This window comes from Chrysemys picta, chromosome 9 (assembly GCF_011386835.1).
Source record: "Chrysemys picta bellii isolate R12L10 chromosome 9, ASM1138683v2, whole genome shotgun sequence".
Lineage (NCBI taxonomy): Eukaryota > Metazoa > Chordata > Testudines > Emydidae > Chrysemys > Chrysemys picta.
In genome coordinates this window covers 62,145,622-62,158,323 of record NC_088799.1, presented here as the reverse complement: position 1 = coordinate 62,158,323, position 12,702 = coordinate 62,145,622, and the positions used below count along the sequence as shown (strand labels likewise).

Here is a 12,702-nt window from a genome sequence, read left to right as displayed (position 1 = left end):
CAACACACCAGCCACACTCTGGCTTCTAGCATCATTGGTTACTATGTGCAGGATGACCCCAACACACTCCCAGTCCTGGATTTTCCTACAACCGTGTGTTCTTCACTGTGCAGCCCTCTCCGATCAGTTCCTCTATGCCCCCCCACAGTGCCTCCCACCTACCGGCAGACCCCGCGGATCAGCGCCTTCCGCCTCCTCCCCCACCTCCTGTCCACGGCAATCAGCTGGCTCGCGGTGTTCAGATGGGAGGGGGAAGGAGCGAGGACTCGGCGCGCAGGCTCCCCCTCCCTCCCCTGCATCCCGTACGCCGCAAACCAGCTGATTGCCGTGGGCAGGAGGCAGGGGAGGGAGGGTGGAGCCTGCATGCTGAGTCCTTGCTCCTCCCCCCTCCCTCCTGAACGCTGCAAGCCAGCCGATTGCCGCGGGCAGAAGGGGGGAGAAGCGAGGACGCGGCCACCTCCCCCCTCCCTCCCCTGCCTCCTGCCTGTGGCAATCAGCTGGCTTGTGGTGTTCAGGAGGCAGGGGAGGGAGTGGGAGCCTGTGTGGTGTCCTTGCTCCTCCCCCACCCTCCTGAACCTCCCCCCCCCCCCGCCACCGGTGCTTGTAGAATAGGGGAAGCTGCCGCAATGTGCTTCTCCTAGCCTACAGCACCTTCAGCCTCCTTGCCTGCCTCATTGTCTCCAGTGCCAGTGGACTGTGCCTGTGTGGGGTAAGGCGTGGGCACCTCCCAACTATAGTACTGTACTGTATTGCAAAAAACATTTCCCTGGAACCTAACCCCCCCATTTACATTCATTCTAATGGGGAAATTGAATTCGCTTAACATCGTTTCACTTAAAGTCGCAATTTTCAGGAACATAACTACAACGTTAAGTGAGGAGTTACTGTACTCAGAGTAGTTGTCAATGTTCACAATCAAACTGGAAGGACATATCAAGTGGGGTCCTACAGGCTGTCCTAGGACCAGTTCTAGTCTATATGTTCATAAATGGTTTGGATAATGGCTTAGAGCAGTTTCCCAAACTTGGGACGCTGCTTGTGTAGGGAAAGCCCCTGGCAGGCTGGGTCAGTTTATTTACCTGCCCCGTCCGCATGTTTGGCTGATTGCGGCTCCCACTGGCCACGGTTTGCTGCTCCAGGCCAACGGGAGCTGCTGGAAGCGGCGCGGGCCAAAGGATGTACTGGCCGCGGCTCCCAGCAGCTCCCATTGGCCTGGAGCAGCGAACCGTGGCCAGTGGGAGCCGCGATCGGCTGAACCTGCAGACGGGGCAGGTAAACAAACCGGCCCGGCCCACCAAGGGCTTTCCCTACACGAGTGGCGTCCCAAGTTTGGGAAACACTGGCTTAGACAGTCCACTTATAAAGTGTGTGGATGATACCAAACACTTTGGAGCACAGCATTAGAATTCAAAATGATCTTGAAAAACTGGAAAAACGGTCTCAAGTAATAGGATGAAATTCAGTAAGGACAAATGCAAAGTACTATCCTTAGGAAGGAATCATCAATTGCATAAATGTAAAGTGGGAAATGAGTACCTAGAAAGGAAGGAGTACTGCAGAAAAGGGTCTGGGGATCATAGTGGAGCACAAGCTAAATATGAGTCAACAGTGTAACATTGTTGCAAAAGAAGCGAACATCATTCTGGGATGTATTAGCAGAAGTGTTGTAAACCAGACACAAGGAGTAATTCTTCCACTCTGCTCAGCACATGTAAGGCCTCAACCGGAGTACTGTGTCCAGTTCATAGAATCATAGAATATCAGGGTTGGAAGGGACTTCCGGAGATCATCTAGTCCAACCCCCTGCTCAAAGCAGGACCAATCCCCAACTAAATCATCCCAGCCAGGGCTTTGTCAAGCCTGACCTTAAAAACCTCTAAAAACCAGTTCCGGGCACCACATTTTGGGAAAAATGTGGACATATTGGAGAAAGTTCAGAGGAGAACAACAAAAATTATTAAAGGTCTAGAAAACATGACCTATGATGAAAGAATGAAAAAACTGGGTTTGTTTAGTTTGGAGAAGACTGAGGGAGGGCATGACAATCTTCAAGAATGTAAAAGGTTGTTTTAAAGAGGAGAGTGAAATGTTTTTCTCCTTATCCACTGAGGACAGGAAAAGAAATAACAGACTTCAATTGCAGCAAGGAAAATTTAGGTTAGACCGGTGGTTCTCAACCTATTTATCATTGTGGGCCGCAGACTGAGAATGACAGCGCCCCCAACCCAAAAAAAACCTCTTTGCCCAGACCCCTATGTCCAGCACCCCGACCCAGAGACCCCTCCACAAAGCAGGACCAGGACAGAGCCCCAGGCACGGGGCTCGGCAGCCAGGATCCAGACCCCAGCGTGGGGGGCCGGGCAGCTGGGTGCCAGATCCCAGCGCAAGGGGCCGGGCAGCCAGGGGCCAGATTTTTTTTTTTAGCACACCACTGAACTGCAGCTGTGAGCTAATTGGGCTGCAGAACCACTGGGTTAGACATTAGGAAAAACTTCCTAATCATCAGGGTAATTAAGCATTGACACAAATTACCTGGGGAGATTGTGGAATCTCTGTCATTGGAGGTTTTTAAGAACATGTTGGACAAACATCTGTCAGGGATGGTCTAGATAATACTTAGTCCTGCCTCAGTGTGGGGGACAGGACTAGATGACCTATCGAGGTCCCTATTATTTTTGTTATTCTATTATTCCTAGGTACAGAATAAATAAAACAGGAATCAAGAAATTTACAAAGACAAAATTAGGATGTAAAAAAGTTTTATTTTTAAAAAATACAACTTTCAACAGCTGTGACATGGGCGTTTACAAGTTCCCTGAAATGCTTTCCACCTGCTTTCTGCTTAGTCAGCACAAGCACTAGACTCGTGACAGCGAGTGACCCACACCCCAAAGCACCACAGGCCAACGCAGCCTGAATCTCACAGAGCAGAACTGAAGAGAACAGTTCCATTAGTTGTCTCCATCTCCACATGAAATGACACGGAGTACACAACCATGCCAATGGGGCGGTGTCTGGCAGGACGTGTGTGCAATAGGCACTGTTTGTAAATGGAGGTTGTGTTCTCATGTCTCCCCATATCTCAGGAATCCCTGTCCATGGTTTGAGCAGTTCACAGTTTGCTATGAATACACAGATCCACTCTTTAGAAACATTCAAGAGGAGGGAAATGCTCTGTTTATGACCCTTGCAGCAGCAGTTCTTCCACAGTTCAGCAAGACAAAGGCAATGAAAGACAGACAATGGTAAACCCAAAGGAGAGGTCACTATTAAAATACAGGCATTTACTAGGACTCTTGTTTCCCAGCTGTATAGAAAATTAAATACCCTTCCCCTTTAAAATCAGATTATTTACAAAGTGATTCCGCACAGGGTGGACACGTCACACTGTGTTGCTGCCATGACACTGGCTTTAATCTAGGTTTGCTTTTAAATCTGAAAAAGTCTCATATCTGATATAGTAGAGAAAATAGCTTTGTAAAGTAAGTGACCTTTAGGCTCATAAGCATTTTGCAAAGTCATATAAACCTCCTCTTCTCTTTTAAAATGTGCAGAATTTCTAGCATATAATTGTATAAAATACTGATTTTTTCCCCTTCTGTTAATGCTAGAAGCCAGAAAGTCTCTTTTTTGCTATTCCATATTATAGTGTATGGCTGCTCTCAACAGCAAAAACATGCATGGTGAGAGAGATTGGGGACACAAAACACATACAAATTGTCAAAACATTAGTTAGCTAGCTGGGTTTAAAATATATCAAAAAGTCAAACAGTAGCAAAGAGTTTGTTCATAGAACATGTTGGACAGTACTTAAGTATAAGACAAAAGACAACTGAACAAAAAAGTTACAGCACCTGGGATTCATTTGAATTTCTTCCATGAGTCTCCTGCTAGGTGCTGTCTTACATTTGTGATTTCAGTCATGGGATATTCCATAAAAGAATCTATAATTTATTCATGAAAACCATTGTATATGTAGGTTAGAGTAACATCCTAGGTTTGTCTGAGGTACATAGTCTGTCATTATTTTCAATGACCAAAGCCAATCAAGCTGAAAATTCAAGTCATTTTCAGTCCATCAAAGCCACAAAATTTCCATCTTTTCTCCAGGCTAGCCCCAACACCACTCAGCTCTTGTTTGAAGGTGTGCTGCAGTCTGCTCATCAGAACTTCCACTTCAGCGGGACAAATCTGTGGGAAAGAAGTGAAACTTTTACTGAAAATTAACTGACTTCTGGCTTGAGAATCCCAACTCTCTAGCTACATGTTTGCAGTTTTGAAAATGCTGACCCCAGGCACAAACGCCACTTTCTGCAGTATTTAGGGTTTCCCGAGATCGCCCGTCCAAGTGCTAATGGTGACCCAGCCTGCTTCTGGTTAAGTTATGAGATGTGTTGTCATCACAGTTTGAGGAGGGATGGCTGCAGACATAAGGAATACTAAAAAGAGGAGGAAGAAAAACTATTCTCATTACTTAATTATGAGACTTGAAATAATGGATTCAAATAGAAACAAAATGCAAATGAATGTTGCTATGGACTCAAGAATATCTTCTGAAGGGGGAGAGGAATCACAGACATGCAAAATATTCAAGTCACATCTCGATGTGCATCTACTGGAGGTGCTTGTCTGTAACAGCCAGGGAACCACTTAATCAGCAAATGGAGTTCTAGAGAGACACTAAACAATCGCAGCACTGATAGCCCCTTCAAAGGGGAACTGCAAATCAAACCCTACTTTGTTTCTTGCTTTTTCTGTTACACCTGGATGAACAGGAAAGGCCACCTGCTAGTTTCTGCTTTGTCCCGCACAAAATTTTGTTTTGTGTTTCAAATATCAGATCCTGACATGACTTTCCCTGGAAGACCTTAACAGTCTTTGGAAAATCCAGAAGTTGAAACACATATTGCTGCTCTCTGTCATGGATACACAGGATCTATGCTATGTCCCAGCTTTTAAACAGTCCCTTGGAGGAATCCCTTCAGAATGCAGACCCCCAAGGGGTCCCACCCTTCCTTAAGGGCAGGGCACACAGCTTCAAAACGTCCGAGACTGAGCCTCTGTTTTGCACCATAAGTTCTACCCAACTGAGTCCAACTGAGAAAGACTCCTGGTCAGAGACTTTTACATTCTTCAGGGATCCATGCACCTTAGTAAGTATTTGCAGTGACACCCGACAGCCTCTTCAAAAGAAGAGTAGGTCTTATTAGTCAACTGGAATGCAGCACTGGAAAGCCCTTAGGTTAGCACAGAGTAGCACATTTCGGGGCTGGGAGAACTGTAGTTCAGGATTCACTCTCCAGCTATCTTCTGTGACAGACCCAGACCAGTGGGGGTACAGGCGTCTGGTAGAGGGCTGGTCACTGGATGAGTAGTTTTCTGTTCCCTGAGTGACCAGAGAAGGGGCTGCACTGGAGTAATCAGGAACCTGCTAGAACCAGTTAAGGCAGGCAGGCTAATTAGGACACCTGGAGCCAATTAAGAAGAAGCTGCTAGAATCAATTAAGGCAGGCTAATCAGGGCACCTGGGTTTTAAAAGGACCTCACTTCAGTTTGTAGTGCGAGAGTGTGAGGAGCTGGGAGCAAGAGGTGCAAGGAGCTGAGAGGGAGAGGGTGAGGGTGAGGGTGTGCTGCTGGAGGACTGAGGAGCACAAGCATCATCAGACACCAGGAGGAAGGTCCTGTGGTGAAAATAAGGAAGGTGTTTGGAGGAGGCCATGGGGAAGTAGCCCAGGGAGTTGTAGCTGTCATGCAGCTGTTACAGGAGGCACTATAGACAGCTGCAGTCCACAGGGCCCTGGGCTGGAACCCGGAGTAGAGGGCGGGCCCGGGTTCCCCCAAACCTCCCAATTGACCTGGACTGTGGGTTCTTTCAGAGGGGAAGGTCTCTGGGCTGCTCCCCAACCCACATGGTGAATCTCTGAGGCAAGAAAATCCGCCAATAAGCGCAGGACCCACCAAGATAGAGGAGGAATTTTGTCACACTGGTGTCAGGGGTGGGATCTTGGGGTGCACAGCGCGGCAGAAGAAGGAGGGCGATTTAAAAAAAAAAGAAACACAACAAAAAGGGACAGGGTTTATTTTTTTTCACCACCATGGATGACGTAGTGCGGGCACTGATACAAGCTACGGCGGCCCAGCAGGAAGCTACCTGTGTCCAGGCAGCTGCCCAACCGGAGGCAGTTCGGCTGCAGCAAGAGACTAATCGCCTGCTGATGGACCAGGCTGCTCAAGACCGAGCTATGTTGCGGGAACTGGTAAACCAAGTAAAGTCCCTTACAGAGCTGAATCGCAGCCATGATGGGACGCAGCTCATATGGGCCAGCCATTGGCTGCAGAAAATGACACGGGAGGATGATGTAGAGGCATACCTTCTGGCCTTTGAGAGGACAGCCCTACAGGAGGCCTGGCCTTGAGATCAGTGGTCTGGCATCCTTGCCCCATTCCTGTGTGGGGAGGCCCAGAAAGCCTACCATGATCTGCCTGAAGAGGCTGCGGCAGACTACCCCCAACTGAAAGCAGAGATCCTGGCCAGATCTGGGGTAACGACAGCAGTGCGGGCCCAGCAGTATCACGGTTGGAGGTTCCAGGAAGACAAAACCCCGTGGTCCCAATTGTATGACCTTATCCATCTCGCACGAAAGTGGTTGCAAACAGAGTCCCGGAGTCCGGAAGAGATACTAGCGGTTCTGGTCATCGACCGATACATGAGGGGACTACCAACAGACCTTTGTGCCTGGGTAAGCCAGAACGAACCCTCCACCTATGACGAGGTTGTCGCCCTGGTAGAGAGGCGAAGGACAGCGAGGGAGCTGACCCGACCAGTTAAGGAAGAGGCACCCCGGGTTAAACTAGCAGCACCAAGCCCTAAAGTTCGGGTGATTGGGCCACCAGGAGGGCCCAGGTGGAAAAAGAGAGAGGCTGAAGACCCATCAGAGGCCACAAAGAGTTGGAGCACTGAGGGAGAAGAGGATCGTGATGTTAGACTGCCCAAACCAAGAGACCAGGGAACGCCTAGGGCTCCATACAGATGTTATGCCTGCGGGGAGTGGGGACACATAGCTGCACAGTGTCCCAATGCTGAGGAGCCTATGCAGTGTAACCTGGGGAACTGGGCAGATCCATGCTCCCTACTCCACCTTGTGGGGGTCTCACTAACCCCACATATGTATACCAGACCAGTGAAACTAAATGGGGTAGGGACCACGGCACTGGTTGATTCGGGGAGTGCTATCACGCTTATCTCAGGGAAGCTCGTGAAGCATAGTCAGCTGCTACAGGCTAAACGCACGGGGATAACATGTGTCCATGGGACAGTTAGCTACTACCCCACCATCCCAGTAAAAATCGAGATCCAAGGGAACACTACTGAGGTAGCAGCAGGTGTAGTCCCTAAACTCCCATACCCAGTGCTCATAGGGAGGGACTTCCCAGGGTTTGGAAACTTACTCCCGGTAGGGGGATTGGAGAAAGATGGGGACCCAAAAATTGGTGAGGCATCCACAGCAGACTGTCAACCCCCAATCTTCTCTGAAATATCCCCAGATTTGTTCTCCACTCCCAGACAGGGTAGAAAGACAAAAAGGGAAAGAAGGGCAGCTAAGGCCTTGGGAACCCGAATACTGACCAAAAGCCAGAGGGTCGCTCTTGTAGGTAGGCGGACCCGCGCAGCTGAAAAGGAGGCCACGCAGGAGGGAGAAGCACCTGAGTCTGACCCCCACCCTAATGCTTCTGAACCAGTAGAGGCAACAGAGACTGGGCCCCTAGATCTTCGGCAGATTAGCCCCGGGAGAGGAAATTTTGGACGGGACCAGGCAGAAGACCCAAGGTATGACAACATTAGGAAGGAGGTGACTGAAATAGATGGGGTCCCCGTGGAAGGGAAAACCCAGGGACCAGGACCCTACTTCATAATGAAGAAGGATCTCTTATACCGGGTTGCACCAGTACAGGGGCAGAAGGTACAGCAGATCCTAGTACCTCAGAAACACCAGAACGCTGTATTAATCTTTTGGGGGGGCACTTGGGGGTAGAGAAGACCCTGGCACGAGTCCTATGACGGTTCTTCTGGCCTGGAGTACATGAAGAAGTGCAGAGGTACTGTGCCTCCTGCCCAGAGTATCAGCTGCACAGTCCCCGTCCCCACTTGAGGGCACCTTTAGTACCCCTTCCCATCATAGAGGTCCCCTTCGAGCAAATAGCCATGGACCTAGTGGGACCCCGGAGAATACGGCTCGGGGCCACCAATATATACTTGTTGTTTTGGACTATGCTACTCGCTACCCAGAAGTCGTCCCCCTGCGGAACACGGCCTCTAAAACTATAGCCAAAGAGCTGGTGGGGATCTTTGCCCGAATGGGGCTACCGAAGGAGATATTAACCGACCAAGGAACCCCATTTATGTCAAAGCTAATGAAGGACCTCTGTACGCTGCTCCATATACATACTCTGAGAACTTCGGTCTATCATCTGCAGCCTGATTGGTTGGTAGAACACAAGGGTGACCAGATGGTTCTTATCCCTCCAACCTTTCCAGTTCCGTGTGCAACACAGAGCAGGGAGCCGTCATGGCAACGCCGATGGCTTGTCACGTGTGCATTGTCTGGCGTCCCAAGCTGCCCAACCCCTTGGCGTTGAGCAGGGGGGGAGGGATATGTGACGGACCCAGACTAGTGGGGTACAGGAGTCTGGTAGAGGGCAAATATACTGGTCACTGGATGAGTAGTTTTCTGTTCCCTGAGTGACCAGAGAAGGGGCTGAACTGGAGTAATCAGGAACCTGCTAGAACCAGGTAAGGCAGGCAGGCTAATTAAGACACCTGGAGCCAATTAAGAAGAAGCTGCTAGAATCAATTAAGGCAGGCTAATCAGGGCACCTGGATTTTAAAAGGAGCTCACTTCAGTTTGTAGTGCGAGAGTGTGAGGAGCTGGGAGCAAGAGGCGCAAGGAGCTGAGAGGGAGAGGGTGTGGGTGTGGGTGTGCTGCTGGAGGACTGAGGAGCACAAGCGTTATCAGACACCTGGAGGAAGGTCCTGTGGTGAGAATAAGGAAGGTGTTTGGAGGAGGCCATGGGGAAGTAGCCCAGGGAGTTGTAGCTGTCATGCAGCTGTTACAGGAGGCACTATAGACAGCTGCAGTCCACGGGGCCCTGGGCTGGAACCCGGAGTAGAGGGCGGGCCCGGGTTCCCCCCAAACCTCCCAATTGACCTGGACTGTGGGTTCTTCCAGAGGGGAAGGTCTCTGGGCTGCTCCCCAACCCACATGGTGAATCTCTGAGGCAAGAAAATCTGCCAGTAAGCGCAGGACCCACCAAGATAGAGGAGGAACTTTGTCACACTTCTTATGGAGTAATGTATTATGAGTTCTGGTCCCAGCTCTGCAGCTGACCTGCTGTGTGGCCTTGAACAAATCACTTCACCTCTCTCTGTTGGTTTGACTGATGGTACTCGTGAGCTAAGCTCTGTAGCCTTTCCTGTGAAGCAGGGCGCCTGAACCAGAGGGTTACGGCATCCCAGGAGAGTCAAGAAAGGCAATCAGGGGGACATGAGACATTAGATACTATATTACAATCTAAAGCAAAGAAAATCTGGCTCCCCCCCACTCCCTTCCCTTTCAAGGTTGAATATTCTCTATCGACCTCCCAAACACACATTATAGAGCAGGGGTCTGCAACCTATGGCACGCGTGCCAAAGACAGCATGCGAGCCGATTTTTAATGGCATGCTGCTGCCTGCCCGAGCAGTGTGCCATTAAAAATCCTGCCTGGCCCGGCCCAGCCCATTCTTCTCTGCTCTCCCCTCCCCCCCGCAGGGGCAAGGGGGCAGAAGCATAGGCGTGTGCACGGGCTGTGCCCAGGCACACCCTGCCAAATGGCCCCACTCTCCCGGCACAGCAAGCCACGGGGTCCGTGCTCCCGGGCCGGAGTGCCCGGCCGAGCGCAGCAAGCCGCTGGCCCCTCCCCCCTCTCCTGGAGCCCTGCCGCTACGCACACAGCGCTCCGGGGGCCGGGGCTGCGCGCTCCCGCGGGACAGTGTTTGGCTCCACGGGGAGGCAGACACGCTCCCCGCTCATCTGTGGGGTGGTATGAATGCATCGTTAAAGGACTGGCTGAAACTGACCCATATCAAGGGAGGATCCGAAAAGACAACGGGAATCCCAATGGACTGGCTGTTCACATCTATCAACGAACAACCAAGAGGAAGGTGATTTTCCCTCCACCCTTTGGAAAACAAAGGGGAAAGGTGTCAGGTGGCTGGGCTCAGAGCTGGCCTTTGCAGAGACTCACACACTCACCTGGGACAGAGTGACAAAGGCACAGAGACAGAGAGAGGGAACCAAAATGGCTTCAGTGGCAGCATGGCTCCAGGGAGCTCTGGCCTGGCACTGGCCAGGCTGAACTCTGTCTTAACTTTTGTTTCCTTTGCTAACCTAAGGACTTTCAGATTATGTAGCCAGGTGCCTAATACACTGTCGCCTTGTTTCGAGAAGGCTGCCTGCTGCGGCTGCAAATTCTCACAGAGAGCATTGAGGCTCTCTGGTTGGTTACTAGCTGGAACACAGACCAGACCCCGTGGATCTGCGACAGCATCATCTTGTAAAGGTTACAGAGCTTGGGCTTTTACCTCCCTGGGCTAGATGTGACTTGACCAGAATTTGGACACCATCCAGGAAGTGACACAAGTGGGCATCTTGGACTCCCAGGGCATGTCTGTGCGAACACTTACTGAGCAGCAAGCTGCGGTGTAACTCCACAGTGCTCAACATGTGCCTGTCCAAGGGAGATGAGGTGAGTCACCACTCAGGCATGCAGCAACTGACTTACCCTTCCAACAGAGCCTGCATACAGCAGCAACCTAGCCCTGAGCCAAGTCTGGGTCAGATAACCCCTGGCTCAGCTATTTCCCCAACCCCACCAGAGCTGCAGATCAGTCTGTGCAACAGCCCTACCAAGCCAAGAACCACACAGTGAGGTAGCAGGAGAACAGACGCCAGAGACTCCCAGCCTGCTCTTGATCCTGTTTCTGTTCCTGCCCAAGCCCTGTTCCAGTCTTGTCCTTGCCCTACTCTGACCTTGTTCCAGCCCTGTTACCAACCTGCTCCAGCCTTGCCTCCGCTTCCTGGCCCTCCCTGGATGCTTGGACTCTGACTGCCCGGCTTTGACCTCTGGCCTGTATCTGGACACCAGCTTGGCTTGTCCCTGGACTCTGGGCACCCAGTTTCAACCCCAGGCTTGCACCTGGACTCCAGCTACGTGGCTTGTCCACAGACTCTGATCTTAGTTCTGACCTCCGACTCCCCGGATCTCAATTCCAGCGCCACCCTTGGCCCAGTCCCAACCCTACATCCAGCTTCGACTGCCACTCCAACCACCAGGCCTGACTACCACGAGGCAGCACCTGACACACAGGGCTTATGAAGGGAGATGCTCTCACACACCCTGCTATCACCACCAACGCAGCAAGGCCAGAATACACAGTCACCCCACTCCACACAAAAGGTCAGACCTACATACTCAGAGGGAAGCCCATCTCTATCCCCTCAATAGCTGGTTGTACCCAGAGAGATACTCCAAACCTCCCCTCCACCCATCCACCTCTGTGTCTGCCGAGACAGAAAATCATCATCCCCACCAGGCCAGGCCAGTATCCAGCTCGACCATCGCTAAGAGGAAAGCAAAACAAGCACGAAATGAGAAGGCCAAGATGGAATTTGAAAAGCAAACAGTCTAAGATATAAAAACAATAGCAAGAACTTTTTTCACTAAATCAGCAGCAGAAAACCTGGAAGAGAATCAGCAGGTCCACGAGGAAGTTAAGGGAACAACAAGGAGAATAAGCAAGTTGCAGAGAAGCTAAACAACTTCTGTGCCTCAGTCTTTGCCACAGAGAATAATGTGAAGATACCTATTCCAAAGTAATTACGGTGAGGCTCTCTTAGAGATTGAGCTGTCCAAACAGAAAACACTGGAAGAAATGGTAATGAGCCAAAAGGACAAGAGGGTATTTCTCAAGGGAGCTGAGGGAAATTAAGAATTAAGTGGTTATGTTGCTATCAAAAATACATGATTTATCCTGTAACGGGATTTTACACTGGTGAACTGGAGGCGAGTGAATACTGTATACATCTTTAGAAAAGACATTAGAGTGATCCTGGAGAAATACAGAAGAATGAGCTCTACTTCCCAGTCAGGAAAATTATCTGCAAATTAATTAAAAAGAGAGTTATAAAACAACCTTGATGAACATGATACCGTACACCAGGGACAGACCATAAAGGCAAGTCAATAGAATAGTGGATAGAGAAGAATAGGAAGACATAATTCACTTAGACTTTCAAAAGCCGTTGGCAAAGTCCCTCACTATTAAGGCTATTAAGCAAACCAAGACATGGAGTAAGAGAGAAAAACTGCCAGACATCATCAGAAACTGGTTAAGAGATGCTGCACAAAACAGAAGCCAGAACAAATGACTCATGCTCCTTGTGCTACAACTTGCTTGTTTAGCTCTTATTTTCATCACCTTTCTCCCCCTCCATTTGTTTGTTCCATCCACCTGTTCTGCTCTGTTGTAACCTAGATTGCTAGGTCTTTAGGGCACGGACAGGCGTTCAACAAGCGTGGGCTACCCACACCAAGCCCTAGATGCTACTACAAATTCACGTGAATGTCCTCGCCAAGCTGCTATCTCAACTTCTGGAGTGAGCC

At 50.2% G+C, this 12,702-nt stretch overlaps 1 protein-coding gene across 17 annotated transcripts in view; it reads right to left on the bottom strand.

The window, feature by feature from the left end:
* Nucleotides 1-2,742: 2,742 nt before the first annotated feature.
* The window catches only part of ENOX2 (ecto-NOX disulfide-thiol exchanger 2), a 155,609-nt gene continuing 145,649 nt past the window's right edge, over nucleotides 2,743-12,702 (bottom strand). For 10 of the 17 annotated variants that reach the window (XR_010590186.1, XR_006175186.2, XR_010590190.1 and 7 more), the window contains one exon: nucleotides 2,743-4,191. Coding sequence is in view for 7 of the 17 variants with exons in the window: in XM_065556370.1 (XP_065412442.1) it covers nucleotides 4,060-4,191 (132 nt within the window). In the remaining 10 variants the exon portion in view is untranslated. Of the gene's footprint in view, nucleotides 4,192-4,290; nucleotides 4,440-12,702 lie in introns of all 17 variants that reach the window. The other 7 variants (XR_010590187.1, XR_010590185.1, XR_010590184.1 and 4 more) reach the window with 1 other exon arrangement.